The sequence below is a fragment of the Cottoperca gobio genome, chromosome 16 (genome assembly GCF_900634415.1).
Source record: "Cottoperca gobio chromosome 16, fCotGob3.1, whole genome shotgun sequence".
Taxonomy (NCBI): domain Eukaryota; kingdom Metazoa; phylum Chordata; class Actinopteri; order Perciformes; family Bovichtidae; genus Cottoperca; species Cottoperca gobio.
The window spans coordinates 8199266-8215401 of NC_041370.1; the positions used below are offsets into that span (position 1 = coordinate 8199266).

A 16136-nucleotide genomic window follows, 5' to 3' on the forward strand; every position below is an offset into this window, starting at 1 on the left:
CTTCTACATCCAAACCTCTGATGTGCACTAAAACACACGAGGGAAACAAATATACATCACTGTCTTTCAATTCAAACCCCTGTGTTCATCAGTTATCGCACTGTGCTTGACATTTCATGGAATTTAAACCCCCAGAGGAGCTTTGGGAGTTGTTAGCTTGACTGCGGTGTACCGTACCAGTAGGTCACTGAGACAAGGAGGAGACGCTGGACTGTAGCACCGGCTCGGCTTTGCCTGGGAAGCTGGCTCTAAGCTCTTCCATAAAAAATCATCTTGAGCTCCCCACTATTATCTTTGCATTCCACTGGAGAGAGAGCGGTGAGCTGGCAGCTATCCAGGGAGAGTGAAATATTATCGTGGGAGAACACATCAAGACGAGCTCCGTCAACATAAACCTTCCACTCGGTTCAGGGGGTTAAAAAGCCCCAGAGCACGAGCTAAATGATAAGGACTGCTGCGCTGAGCATTAGACAGATATGCACTCCACTCCACTCCAGCAGGTGTGACTCGCTGGAGGGAAGGCGGCTGGCACCATGGTGGTCCCGCTCGCTCTCTAGCTTTGATCAGTCCCCGCCGTTTTGTGGGCTTGCACGCTTCCCCCAGGAACACAATTTATTGAGTCCATTAGATGTTTATGGGACATCTGTAAATCAAATGAGTTTTCAAAACAGCCCTGACTCATCCTATGTTCTTTTCACTTTATCTTCATGCAGAGCACGATTTTTAGCGTTCATTCGTCATTTAAAAGTCAACAATAAAAAATGATAAAAAGGATAAATAAAAGGAGGAGCTGCTGGTTCTGGAAGTACCTTTAGCATCGTAAACCCCTTTTTGAAGATTTTCCTTTAATGATATCCAACAAAAGAGAATAGGATTATCCTCGATAATGTGATAATACACAGGGTGAGATTAGATTACAGAGATTTGTATGACTTTATTGTAAGACATATTAACATTGAAATTACATTATTGACTCAGTTTTAATTCATTCAAAATGGCTAATGTGTTAGCAACAACCTATTCACACATCCAGCTGAACAATAGCAACATTAGCCTTCAGTTGGAATGGGAATATTTGACTTTTTAGCTGCTATTAAAAAGGTCAAGTCATTAAACAAATTGTGTTAAAGACAACAGTGAGTAAACCCAAATAGAAAGGTTGAGGGCTGTAAAACCAAGACAATGAGCTGAAAGATGCTAAAATAGAGAATTAGCAGAGTCATCACTAGAGGAAACAATTATCACATGACACATTGTCATTACAATCATTGTTAATATAAATATATTGATGAGTGCATCTTACATGTGTGAGGAACACTTTTTCGTCAGTTTCTTCGTCAATTTGGTGTTGGTGCTATTTCTAAATACTACAATACAGAAGAGCCTCAGCTTGTTTGTAGTCTCACCTACAAACAGCCGTCGATGAGCCCGACACCCGACCTACAGTAAACACATCGGAGATGTGATTCTTGGAAGTGCTCCATCTTTCACCTAACATCAGCCATTGAAAAACAAATGGGATATTTACTTACACTTCCCTGAATTCCTCTGACTTCACTCTGTTATGTGCTTTGTCGAAGAGCACATTACAGCCATTGATGCTAACATTGACTTAGCGAGCGTGGGTACACATTGAAATGGACTGTGATGTTGTCGTGGGTGCAGACAGAGGCCTGTGTGTCATTGCTGCTGCAGGACTACAAAGCAATTTCCCAGTGTGCAGATCTGCGCGCAGAATCGATAAATCACATTCCTGATTACTCTGCAGGGGGAAATGGAGTTTGTATTGTTTCTCCAAGACAAATGTAGGCTCCGGGCAAGATAGATCTTATTTTCAGGGCCAGAGAAAGAGAACCCAGCCACACACACACACACACACACACACACACACACACACACACACTCTGTTACACTGAAAACTACTTTTCCCCCTTTCACTTTTCTGTTTCATTACACTCCAAAACTCACCCATTCCTGTTGAGTTCTCCCTCCTCCCCCCCCCCCCCCCCCCACTTTTTATTCTCTGGTTTGCTCCATTTCTTTCGAGATGGCAATTTCAATAACTCCTCCACGATTGAATCAATTGAAAGTTGCAGAGCAATCCCAAAAGTTCTTCAAAGCCCTCTTTCTGTTTCTTTTACCCTGAAATGGCCTCTTTGCTGTAAAGTAACTATGTGCCATCCTCAACACATTGAGTTTCAAAACAGGTCAACAGCAACACGTTGTGACACATGCAGTGTGTTTAGGGTGTTAGGCCCTGAGCAGACAGAGCAAGTCTCAGCAGTTTGATGTCGTTTTTTATAGTTGTTTTCAATGAGAGTAAAGAGTTGTGTTGGCCAAATATCATCTGTGCTTTTCCCTATTGTCATATCAGATGAATTGAGAGGTGGGCCTTCTGTGGTGATACCCGGAGCTATAAGACTTAACCAACCGTAGTTACCAAGATGAACAGAAAACAGCAGGCCTGGAGCTAAATTAGTGCGGTACTTTCGGGTAAGCTGTTAAATATTAGGATACCATACAGTTCATGGTTTGAGTCAAGATGACTCATTTTGGTTGTTACTGAGCCAAAAAAATAATAATTAAATGCAAAAAATGCTGTCTGAGGGCAGCCTTACTCTGTTACTTGTCACTCTGATTTTGAAGTTCCATGATTTCAGCTCAGCTGCAGGATTAAATTGCTCATCACAGGATGAGACACTGAACTGAAGTTGTTCAGTGTTGTTTTTCTGCTTCATTTTATCTGCTGTAAACCCAAAATCTGGCTCCAAAAAGAAACAAACCAAACACTGAATCTCTTCCTTGATGGTATGATAACAGATGAGGAATGTTATGTTGGATAAAGCCCGGAAATTCTAATTGTACCAGACATGTTTTGATTACTTCCATCCAGACGTTTCACTGAAATATTTCTCTACAGGAGCCAAGGAGCTGTTAAAAATTATAATAAGGCCACTGACTGCCAACTAGGTTGTAAATATAGATTCAATTCTCCACAATATAATTTTTTGATATACACCATAATATAGTTAGTTGTCCAGAAATGCAGCTGAGAGATTGATAATTGTCAGGTATTGGACAATCTAATTTGTAATATGATTGTTTTGATGGAGATATGTATGTGGACAGTGTGTTATCTTTGACACCTCACTTTGAGTGAAATAGCAAAGTGCTATATAAATGCAGTCCATTTACAATTTATGCCAAAATCTTAACAATACTACTTAATTCATGCACGTAAATTATTAATGTGTGCACACAACATAATATTTTCAAGAGCAACATCAGTCATTTGTGCACGTGATTATTTTGAGTGCACAAATTGTTGACCCACTTCACTTGATTCACAGCGAAAACAGGATTTTAGAAATGATTGCAAAATATAATTATTTTCTTTACAAAAATAACACATTGACACAAGTATTCAGACAATTTGCTCTGACATTTGAAGTTTAGCTTAGATGCCTCTCGATCAACTTTGAGATGTTTCTACACCTTGATTGGAGGACACCTGTGACTTGATTTGGAAAGGCACTTATACTTGTCTATAGAACGTCTCACAGGAGGCAATGCACATCACAGCAAAAACAAACCATGAGGTCAGAGGATCTGTCTGAATAGTTCAGAGACTTGTGTTGAGGCACAGATCTGAAGAAGGCTGCATTGAACGTTCCCATAAGCACAGAGGCCTCCATCATTCTTAAATGATGGAAGTTTGGTAGAATCAGGACTCCTGGTAGATCTGAGCTAACGCAGGAGAATGACTTCTGTAAGAGAGGGGACCAGACTCCCAAGCACCCAAAGGATTCAATCTTGCTGTGACAAACAAGATTGAATTGTTTGGTTGTTTGTCCTCAATTCTAAGCGTCATGGCTAGAGGAGACCAGGAACCGCAATACCATCCCAACGGTGAAGCATGGTGGTGGCAGCATCCTGCTGGGGAGGTATTTGTCAGGGTTGAGGGAAAGCCCAACGAAGCGCAGTGCAGAGATATCTTTCATGAAGACCTTGTCCAGAGCGCTCAGGAGACCAGCTGAGACTCGAGGCTACAATCGCTGCCTTAAATAAGGAAAGGGTCTGAAAACTTATGTCAATGTGATATTTCTGTTTTTTCTTTTTAATACATCTGTAGAAGAAAATCTATTGAGTGTAGATAAACAAGTTCAGCATAAGGCTACAACATAACAAAATGTGAAGATAGTGAAGGTGCCTGAATACTTTTTGAATTCAATCTAGCAAAATAAAAGACGTTCCCATACAACACAACTACACACACTTGTCAAATAGAGGGAAATGTTTTGTTCACAAATATGTATAAAGATGGAAGGGATCGACTTGTTTAATTTTACGTCCTTAACTTAAATCTTAGCAAACCATAATTGTACTTATTTTAACATTAAACCATGATGTTTTTCTAAATCTAACCAAGTACTTTTGTTGCCTCAACATATCCAAGTAGTTTTGTTGCGTTTTTGGTTTGTTTCGTTTCAAATTACAACATTAACCTCTTGTTTAAAACATTTCCCTCCGATACGTAATTGAGAATGCAGTTTAGTTGTATGGGGAAGAGACGGGTTTGCCTGCAGATGGATGGATACTTGATTCTAGTTTATATCATCAAAAAACAGGGCTCTTGTATTAGGCCTGAAGACAACAGAAGTGGATATAAAGAAGCTCATAAACTGCTCCACACCTGGTAATAAAAACATGACCACTACAAGACAGCACTGTAATCTTCTTCTCTTTTATGAACTACAACATCAACTTGTTTGTCTGAAAGCTCCTTTCTAACTGGAGCCTCCTGAAAGACCTTGTTACCCCTGTAGGTCTCTGAGCACATGTAGTTACATGCATGAAGGAGTCTTTTTATGTCTTGAAACCACATTTTTCTGTTACATTTCCTTGAATTAAGAGGCCCGCCGGGGCCGAGAGAGGGACAGAAGTTTCATAATATAACATCCTTTCTCTCCCTCCGGCAAAAGACTTCCTGAATGTGTCAGTCACTAAATCCAGGACAAGATTGCACAAAAGTTCAACAAGAGACTTTGGTATTAAGTCCATTTCATGCAGGTGAGGACACGCACACGCACACGCACACGCACACGCACACGCACACGCTTCCACTATTTTCTGTTTTCTTTTCTACCACATGTGAAAAATACATCCAATAATGCGAGTGTTCCCGGGATGAAGTGTGTTGTTACTGCGTTAATGGAAGAACTGTCATCATCTATAGGATTATTTCATGTTTTCTTTAATAAGAGAGTGTAAATGTTTATTGAGCCCAGGAGGCACATAAGCACATCTGACCTCATCTCAAGCAGATATGAAAAGTGTGCTGTCAGTGGGAGTTCAGATGGAAACTAGTTTCAGCTTCAGCTGTAAATCACAAAATCTGCTGCAGTCAATCGAACAGCTGTTTGGTTTCTGTACGCAGTTATAATCAGAGATAGGCATCTTCTAATAAACTGCTTGACTGAAGCCACATTGCCCATATGTTGTTGATATATGATATATAAAGATGTACTCCTCTTAAGTCAATACATGAAATAAACTCATAAAATATCATTTCTTTATCCTTTCTTTCATATTTTCTTCCCTCTCTTTCTATCCGTTTCGATTTCCTTTAACCTTCACTTTACTTTCTTTCTTTCTTGCCTTATTTTCTTCTATTTGTCCTCATTTCTTACCTTCTTCAACTGATCTGAAAGCAAAACACAAATCCCCGGAGATTTAAGGATTTCCCTTTACTCTAGCACTATACAGTACTATACTTCAGATTCCCTAAGTGCAATTTGCTGCCAGGTTTTGTTTACTTTTTCTCAACAATTTGAATCCAGGCCTTTCCCCCTGTGGCACTGATTTGTCAGCTCTTCCAGCTCTGTTTATAAAATGTGTAAAACATCTTTTCCCACCCAGGAATCCACCGTCAGTGTGACACGTAAAGAGAGCCGACCTACTAGCTGGCAAACAGGCTTCTTTTTTGCACCCTTGAAACCAAACTTACACTGGTGTTGAAAGTGCTGAAAAAAGGGGCAGTACGCAGAAAGCGTATGTACATTTTAATAATTAATAAATCAGGATCTTGGAGAAACGTTTGAGAAAATAAGCAACACGAAAGGAAACAGAGAAGCAGAGAGAGAAAAGCGAAGGGTTGAAGAATGATGTGTGTGTGTGTGTGTGTGTGTGTGTGTGTTTGTCTGTCTGTGCGACAGAGAGCGAGAGGTGATTACTTTGTGTTAATCTAGTATCAGCTTTCCACCTCTTGGAGGCTTCCCAGTGTATTACTCATTATCCGCAGACAAGTCTTTTAAAAACAGATTAGATGGGAAAAGGGACGCAGTATTCCTGAACTCTCTCATGAAACATCTGTTATCCCGTGGGTTATCTGGGATTTTCTCTGCGATGTCCCCACTTTTTCTTCTCGTTCCTTTTTATGTGGTTTTTTTTCTCACTCTCATCCAGCTGGGCTCCATACTTCAACCTCTCTTTCCAGCCGATTTCAAATTGAGCTAACCTCGTATCCTTGTAAGACACTGAAAAATAAACCTTTCAGACTTTTGTCAGAGTTTTTCTTTTGTTCCAGGAGTCACCGTATTGTTTTTGATGACCTCATGGATTCGAGCTGCACAAGGCCACATACTCCCTTATAATTACTTTCTGCTTTCAAAAAGAGGATCGATAGATCCATGCGAGTGTACACACGAGTCCTGGTACAGTAAGTGCACAGCGGGTGAGTGCTCCATTTAAAAGGTAGCGCCTCACCAATCGCAAATCCAATAAGGTCTGTGTAGCCACATGCTACCGTTGCATTTCAGATAGCTGTTAACAGCCGGCTCTCCATTTTGGAGAAATGGTCGATTAACGAGTTTGTTTTGTCTTGTGTTTAAAATCAAACAAACAATGGAGCTCTAAATGAATCATTTTAAATCTTAAAACCACATCAACATCACAACAGATAAATGATAGTAAACCTTTAATATATTAATCTGAACAATGAATCATTCTAAAAAACCATCGGAGTATAGAACGGGGAGGGATTGTTATTGTGATGGCTGCAACTTGTGATTATTTTCATTATCGAGTAATTTGATTCTTTTTTCAATTCATCAATTAACTGTTTGTAAAAAGGTCACTAAATACTGAAAAATGGCCGTCGTGATTTCATCTTTCATCTTGTTTTGTCCAAGTAACACAGTAATAATTAGTTTAATACCACACCATACAAAGAAATGTATGTTTTGCTTGAAAAATTACAATTAATCAATTATCAAAATAATCGCTGATTTCCAAACTGACATTAGTGCAACATGGAACATGTTTCTCACACACTAAACATGTGAAGCATCAGCACTTACTGAACATTTAAAATGACCGTTTTGAACCACTAGCTTGCCAACTGGCTTCCAGCTGTTCCTATGGTAAAATATGTTTCTGTGTTGAGTTTAGAATAATAACAGATGTATTTGTTAATAAGGAGATGAGATGTACTCGGCAGCCACATTCCTCAAAGAGAAATAACCTACTCTCAGTTAATGAGTTTGGGTCTTAGACCCTAAAGACAGAGCTGTCAATAAATCTCCAAGATAGAGTTGAATATGCAAAATATGCAATGTGTCTGGAGAGTCAGTTATATAATTATTGCACATTCCAGAAATGTGTCTCTGCTTTTTTCCTTTACTAAAAGAGAAAGTCTATGTTTTTAGTAATAGAAATACACAGCAAGGGTCAGAGATTTCTACACATTGAATAAATGTTTGCAGAACAAAGCATACATTTCTCCCACAGAAAGATGTACTTCTCTTAAGTCGTGTAAGCACCATTACAAATGTCTTGAATTAAAGCTTTAAAAGCATACTTTTAATGAAATGTTCCATAGGTTACTATATTTTATTTAATAGAAGACAGATGCATGAACGAGAGGAAGATCTGGCCTCGCTGCCTCAAAGCTGAAAGCTGCTTATCGTGTGTAACTCTGAGTCAGTGATCACAGCTTGTCTCCAAATATGAATATTTTAGAACCGAAGATATCTGCAGCAGATCATGTAACACACACAGGATAAAGAGGAGACTCACCGCATTGAATCTTGGGAAGAGGCTGACCGCTGTGGACGTATCCAATGGAAACGGGAGAAACTGCTTCATGCCCAGTGAGGTCCGGATGGCGGGCAGGGTGGGACGCATCAGGGTGGGCATGAAGCCATTTTGACATGAGTTACCTGCGGGAGGCAAAGCAAAGGCGACATATTGAACTACAGATGGCAACAGGGACAGAAGCCTGAGCCAAATTCTTCCAGTTTACATCTGAGTGAACCTTCAGTGTGTTTTCAGTCCGGATCAACAATGTGTCTCTGCACTGTGTAACGTCTTATCTGTGTAGTCATCTATTTAAGTATTTAACACCTGTGCCAACAAGGAGAGCAGACATCCCTTACTTTAGTTCCAAGGCTCAAAGTGTGAGTTGATTTGATATTAAATTAATGCCAGGAAGAAAATAACAACTTTCCTGATTTTCTACAGTGGGTTGCACCGCAGCTGGTAGCGTGGAAATCCCCAAAATCTCCAATTTGTATGGTTTTAACGCTTCAACCCTGGAAAAACCTTGAATCTCTTACCTTCTCGAGGGATCATTTAAAAGTGAGATTTTTCATCACTTTATAACAAGGTTTTTATTATTTCATCACAAACTCCTCATAACCTTATTTTCTAACTCTGGTTTTGGGAGTTTCCAAGCTTTTTATCCAATTTATAATGTTTGTGACAAAATAATCTCAACTGAAGATCTACTTACAAGCTTTCTCTTCATTTTAAAAAGCTTTAAAGAGAATAACTAGTTGTAATTTAATGGACATTGGGTTGAGATTAGACGATGTCAAGAATGAATTTCCATGCTCAAATAAATAAATAAGACAGTCATTCTTTTATTGCTATTTTTTGTATCATTTGATTACAAAATTATCATTATTTTGTTTTATTTATTTATTTATTTATTTTTACAAACTCTTAACTTTATTCTTAATAATTTATAGTTAAAATGAGTTAACACATGTTTATCAAATTTCCTTCAATATCTCTTCATTATCAATGCAACAAGACATTGACATGATTTGGATTGCAGAACCTTAACTTTTAGTTGTTTTTAATAGTTTATTATTTGTACACTCTAAGGTTAAGATAACGACCTTTTTCGGCTCAAAGACCGATCAGACCCAAATTATGCACTTAAGAATAAATTGTATGTGATGCTGTGATGACGTTAATTTCTCAGAAACAGATGTTCTCATTCAGAAATTGTCCCCACGAATAGCTGAGCACAGTGTGTCTTCTGAGATGAGTCAATGGCCAGGGAGGCTTGGCCCTCACATCTGAACAAAAGTAAATACTTCACTGTTATTGTCATGTGGGAGTGCCACGCCAGCAGTGCGCTGTATAAACCACCAGTTGGAAACAGCACAGGGCTGATTTTAACACTACAGGATCAACAAAAAAAGAAAGAAAATAAGGCTTCACAGCCCTCCAAAACATTAGGAATTAAAGAAGCCATTTCTCGAAGCTGTAATGAGAACCAGAGGGATGATTTTTTTTTATCGTTGCACATTTAACAACATTGGAACTCTGGGCCAGCATGGCTCTAAAGAGCTGGCAGATACAGTATCAAACCGCCGTCTTGAGACAAATAAAAACAAGGTTTGCCACGTTTCGGTCCCCAGGCAGTGGTATGGGGTAAATAAAAGTCATAAAGACGAGAAGAAAAGGGAAAAACCACAGACTGTCCCCCCTTCTCTCACTCTGTCTTCTCCCTCCAGTCGCCGGAGCGCTGCCATCTGTTGGAAAAAGAACACATGCCGTCTCTCATGTGGAGGCACGTCTTCGTCCCAACTTTAGCAAAGCATTTCGTTCTGTAGGGATCATCCAACCATGCCATCTCTCGACATGCCGGCCTGACGTCAACCCACAGGCACGCCTCACCTCGCACCCGGCCAAATCCACCACTCACAGCTCCGACAGTCAAAACAGGCCGCTCAAACGCACCAGGCCTGATGTGTGGGAATAGTCCGCAGCCAGAGGAAGACTGACAAACTGAAATGTGAATTTGTTTGATAGAGTTGTGTTTGGTTTGTTGAGTGATGAGATGAAATCACTCAGCAGGGGATCCAATCGGATGTGTCACTACGGCTAGAATCTGTAGGTGTCCTACTCTGTAGTTTCACAATGAAGTCTTAACATTGTTTCCATTTACACTATCGCTACTGGAACATGTATTCAGATCCTTTACCGAGGTCAAAATTAAATTGCGATAAAACACACTTTACATTTAAACAATAAAAAGTATTCAAAATCCTACCTCAGTAAAAGTACATACTGCATGTAGACGTACTGTATTTGTGCAGAATGGGACCTTTTGTGTATTCTAGTGTACAATACTAGTGTATTACCATTCATTTGTAGTGTTACAGCTGGGCAAAGAAGATCCATTCCAACTACTTTTCATATTGTGTGAGAATATATCTGATCTATGAAAATACATCCAATTTGAAATGCTTATCATACTTTTTGAATAAACAAGAATCTCTAACCATGCTGCATTTCACGCATGCTATACGCACTTAAACCCGACCCCAAGGGGGTTCTTATGATTCAAGTCTATTTTCTTCCATTTTAAATGTGCAAGTACAGTGACTGTGTGTTGGGCTCTGAGCGCTGCCAAAAAGTGGGTGACCGACTCTCAAAACTGCACCTGAACGCATCATGTGTAGACACTGAAGCTACTAATTAGCACTAAACACACTGTACAGCTGAGGCTGATGGGAATGTCATTAGTTTTGCAGGTATTTGTTCATATTGCCAACATAAGTATTGGACAAATTAAAACTTTGATGAAAAGGCATCAATGTACAGTATGTACCAGATTTCAGGACAATCCATCCAATAGTTGTTGGGACATTTCAGTCTAGACTAAAGCAGTGGACCCACCGATCCGCAGGCTCAAAAAAGGCTTTTTTTAAAAAGGCCCTGACTGTTTAAAGGATAACTTGTATAAACATTAGTGTTATTCTAAATTCTCACTTGCAGGCATCACTTTCTGACATTGCCATGCATAGAGACAAGCAGCTGCATGGCTAAACATCCACATTTTTAAAGGAACTAGTAACTATAGCTGTCAAATGAATATAGTGGAGTAAATATAGTGAGGGAAATAGAGTGTTGGAGTACCTTAACTTACTTTCCCTCACTGCACACAGTATCTAACCTCTTCTCACCCCACATACCTTCCTAAACCTCACCCTGTTTGAAGTATAATAAGGCAAATTGATTTTCTTTTGTCTCCCGTTGTGAAAGGTAATACGTAACAATTGCAATCTAGCAAACAAGCCCAAACTAAAAGTCACATTCCAGCCTGCAGCAGCAGATAATGTTTCACCTCTTTCAAGCCTGATCATCTGTCACCACCAGCAAACGTGCAAAATATAAGGCAGAGCAGAAAATGAGCCCTTGCTGTTAATCTGAACTTTAACCCCGAGTCTGACCTTTAAGCGCCACACCGACTCCATGATGCTCCAGCACTAAAGCAGCAAAAAGCCTGTTACAGCAGGCTCTGGCAGACAAATACAGATGGCAACTGTAATTATCACTTTGTTAGAAGTGTCCATATTTGACTTGAGTCTGTCGACTGCTTCTACATTTTGACTGCCACTGTCAGAGTGCAGGCCCCAGGTGGGTTGAATCTCTACAGCAGAAGCTGCCATCTACTTTGCATGGAGAGTCGCTCGGGAGAGAGAAAAGTCAGCAGGCGACAGTCATTAAATGAACTACAAGAAGACTGTCTGAGCAGTCTGAAAGTTAGGCCGAATAAAAAAAGAAGAATTCACAGTTTTGTCTTCAGTCTTATATTCTGTTTTTTTTCCTGTCAGGAGCATTTATTGATCAAAACCAAAGTAATCGGAAACAAGTTAGAGCCAAACAAATGAAATACAAAATTGGAATGAAAAGCCTGTTTTATGTCAGTGAAGCCCACCGTTTACGCAGTGAATGAAGTCTTGCAGCTGAGTGACGATTTCTCACTATGAGCTTCTCATGCAGCCAAAGACAGCAAGTACGTGCCGGTTAAAAGAACGATTTAAAGGTTGTATTTTAGGCCACGCAGAAAGCTGTAAAGAGGGATTACTTTCTGTCTTCAGCTCTCAAACAACAAATCTGAAACCGCCCAAACACCAGATATTCCAATAAAATATGAATCATGACATGGGATTTGATCACAGCATGATTTACCTGCAAGTATGCTTGAGAAAGAATCAGCTGCTGGATGCTTATTAACCACACATCCCACCTCCTCTGTGTGCAGCATGTATTCCTATGCTGGAATACTTGATTTGCTGCACGATCATTTAATTACATCTAAATTATCTTCAAAATATGCAACATAGAAGCAGAAATAATGTAAGAAGGAACGTCTTCAAACTAGCTTTTGCCCACAACTTTACTCTTTTGTTCACAGGCGGCTGTTTTCAGTAAAAGAATAATAAAAATGCACTCTATGCTCCCTGCCCAGCACCAAATGTCAGTGACTATCTAGTGAACATTTAGCAGCTAAAGCGCAAAATCAGAGCTAGAAGGAAAGTGAATTGCACGTACGTTCATCACATCACCAGAGACGTGACAACGGTATCGGTGCTCGATGTCTGCTGGATGAGTAAAACAGTTTTCTAACACATTATCCATATCAAATGTATTTATATAAAGGCACACGTTTATGTATTAAATGTGGGTTTTCCATCTTCTTTCAGAGTGGCCAAACTAAACTAAATAATGCAGCTTTAAAGCCCTTATCATGTCAGTGGATATCATGCTTTAGGGCTGCATATTCTTAAACACAATTTCAATTAAATTACCACAAACCAGTTGACACACACTGAACCGGGGGCTTTTGGAGATGCATTTTTTCCCTGCTTCCCCCAGAAGTGTAATGATGTAGAACTGAGATGAGATCTGACTTCTTCTGGAAATATTTGAATCAGATCAGAATTGATGAAAGTTATTTACCCACTGGCCTTTGTTTATCCATTCTCTTTGAGGCTGTGTTTAATGATGCAGCACATACAGTGTAAGATATTACGAGCAGCTCATTGGACAGGATGTGTATATATCGTATCAGGGCGTGTTTCAGACTCTGGCTATCCTCTGCATTGCCCTTCCTAAAAGATTCCCTTATCTGGGCTGAAGCGTTTTTACTCCTGCGGCATTATGTTGAGAGAGGGAGAGAGTAAAAATGATGTCTGGAGGACGCCGACTGGCATTAATAATTAATCATCTTGTTCCGCTCTCCTCCACCGTCCTCTTCCTTTTAGTGTCCTGAACCTGGCTGCTCCTCCGCCCGATAACATCTTTCCAGAGAGGCTGAGAGTCCACACCGTCAGAGAGCCTCAAAATAAAAAGCTTGCTCTTGCACATAATTCCTTTTCACTCAGCAAACATAAATCCAATTATTAGATAAATCTGAATTTCACTGAAAGTCATTTGTATGCTGATGACGTTTCAGATGTGATTAACACCTTTGTGTTTTCATGGAGTGTGCTGATTGTATTCGGCGGCCCTTAACATGCTCTGAGATCAGTACTTCCCTTTAAGCGAGGAGGATAAAATCATTTCACCCCTATTAAATTGAACAAAGTGAGCACAAAAGGTCAATTTAAAGCATTCTTTTTTCTTTTTCTTTAAAGCTACACTGATTTTCCAATTAACCTTTACAGGATAAACTCTGTCTTCTTCCCATAAATCTCACCAGCGTGTAACATACAGCATGCATTTGCCTCCGAGGTACATAACACACGCCGCCTCCGTCTCCTCCAGATTAGCATACTGTAGCTCTTGCTGCTGTCATCAGTGTAGCCCGCTAATAAACACAGCTGTCTCTGAATCAGATCCAAAAATCACTTCCCATGTGCTCTGTAATCTGAGGTTAACCAAAAAGACGTTTACGTGCTACTTAACACCGACCGCAAAGCCAGACACACCGGATAGATTTCCTACGGGCCCTCGACTCAACAACACTAATAGCTTGTATGATTGCAGCAGCAACTCAAGACCTATTATCCTGCTGGGTTACGTGTATTTTACTGCCTGCTTTTGATGCATGCAGCTTTTAATACAAGAGAAGCATTTCCTTCTGATCTATTTATTCTTGTGCAGTTTGGCGTCTTGTTTCTAAGAGGTCAAGAGTCTCATGATATATCGCCTGATATTAATCACTGTAACGGAAAAACATGTTTCAGTTAAGTAGCGGCGACGCAGTGTTGCTGAACCAGCAGAGTTATTAATCTTTTAAGAGATACCATCTATTTTCCCCGTGCAGTGCAATGACGTTGTGCACTAAGGATTCATAAATGTTAAAGAGATGCACATCCTGTACACAAACAGTGACCTTTACTCCTCTTGTTGTTTTGTTTTACACTGAGCGCTGGAGATAAGGGTTGTTCATGATACTTTTGTGTGACAAACACAAGCATCGGCAACCACAGAAACATGCCTGAACCGCTCTTTGGTTGAGGGACGGCAAGCCTCTCCTCTTTCACTTCTCGTGAATGTGGGTTAAAAGGGGGCAAATTCCAAACCCATCCATTCAACCGGACCCGCATCACCTCTTTGCCTTCCAGAAGCTGCACACCTGACTGACATCGACAGTCGATCTCAAAGAGCTAAAGCTGTCTCTGCACCTGACAGCTTATTCATTTATAAGCTCCCAGCCCCCCCCCCCCCCCCCCCCCCCCCCCTCTTCTCCTCTGTGTATGGCATAACAAGAGAAAATCCTTTTTGGTTTTACAAGCCACAGTCTGTAACTTCAGATCACTTTAATCCCCAGGATATAAAAAAAGAGTCTTTCATTTAACAAATCACCCCCTCAGAACTCTGGATCCCTGTGTAATTATTCCTCCTATGTGACTGTAAGCCAGCCGTGAGAAGAGCACTTGACGAGGAGCCACTCGCGTATTAAGTCTTCCTAAGCCTCCTCCACTCTCCTCCGTAAAAAAAACTAATGGACAGGGGCCTTCCTTCAATTTCAATTACAGTGTATCACGTTGATCTCGACACTTCCATCTCTGATCTGATTCAGCTTCCTACGGACAGTCAGCTGGTCAAACAACCACAATGAAATCCAAAGCTTGTATTCTCAGCAGCACAACCACCTGGGATTGAGTCCAATAAACGAGAACATGAACACGAGGACAGGACGAGGGGTTGGGGGGGAACGTGAGCAGGTTACCTGGTGAGCAGGTACATTCAACAGTTTTAGGAGCCCTCAGTGTGCAACTTCACTGTAACAGAAACCGGCTCTCTGGTCCATCTCTTTTAGTTTCCAGAACAAGTAACAGCTGGGCTGGAACTCATTTACATTTAGGAGACGGGGAGAATGCACTTAAACTTGGCATTTGACTGTATAAAGCACATGCAGTGAGCACATGCATGCATAAAGAAATGTAATGAAATAAAACACATCTCCTTGGTGTGTAACTTCACACTCTTGTTTTTTTCCTTTAATAGGAAACAGCGCTTCTTCTGCTCGTGCTCTCAATATCCAGAACAAGTAACACACACATTTAGATGAACCAATCTGCAGACACACACACAAGGATGTAATAATGCATGTAAACACATATAAATATAAACTCACCAAAAAACATGCTGCTCTCCACAGCTCCTCAGGCTCGGGGATGTGCTGTATTTCCTTTCTGGTGCCCTGCCAGTGTGTGTGTGTGTCCATGTAAAGCAGCCTGGGCATGTCTCATACACTCCTCAGGGGTGTGTGTGCCTGTGCATGTGTGTTCAATCCAACTGCAGCGTCAATGGCCAGTCTGCACGCCGTTGCTGTCTGTGGACCTCCGTATCTGCCTCTCTCTCTCCTCGTACTGGTCCTCCCTTGCCTCTCTCGTCCCCTCCCCTCCTCCCCTCCCCTCCTCTTTAGCTCCCCCTCCTCCTCTGTCTTCCCCCTCCTCCTCCTCTCTGGCCCCTCCGCACACTGGATCCCTTCACTTCTTTCTTTTCTCTCTCCGAGGTGTCTATCTACATTTTCCAGCAACAGCCTCTTCTCCACAAATGCCTCTCTCTCCCTCTCTCTCTCTGGGTGTCTCATCTTTGTTTTA

General features: G+C 40.7%; 1 protein-coding gene across 1 annotated transcript in view; it reads right to left on the reverse strand.

Annotated features, from left to right (window-relative positions):
* Positions 1–15911, reverse strand: part of znf385d (zinc finger protein 385D) — a 67037-nt gene extending 51126 nt beyond the window's left edge. The window contains exons 1-2 of the mRNA XM_029450636.1: positions 15668–15911; positions 8077–8219 (exon numbers count right to left, since the gene is read on the reverse strand). Of these exons, the coding sequence (XP_029306496.1) occupies positions 8077–8219; positions 15668–15677 (153 nt within the window). The 5' untranslated portion in view covers positions 15678–15911. The remainder of the gene's footprint in view (positions 1–8076; positions 8220–15667) is intronic.
* Between the last annotated feature and the right edge of the window lie 225 nt (positions 15912–16136).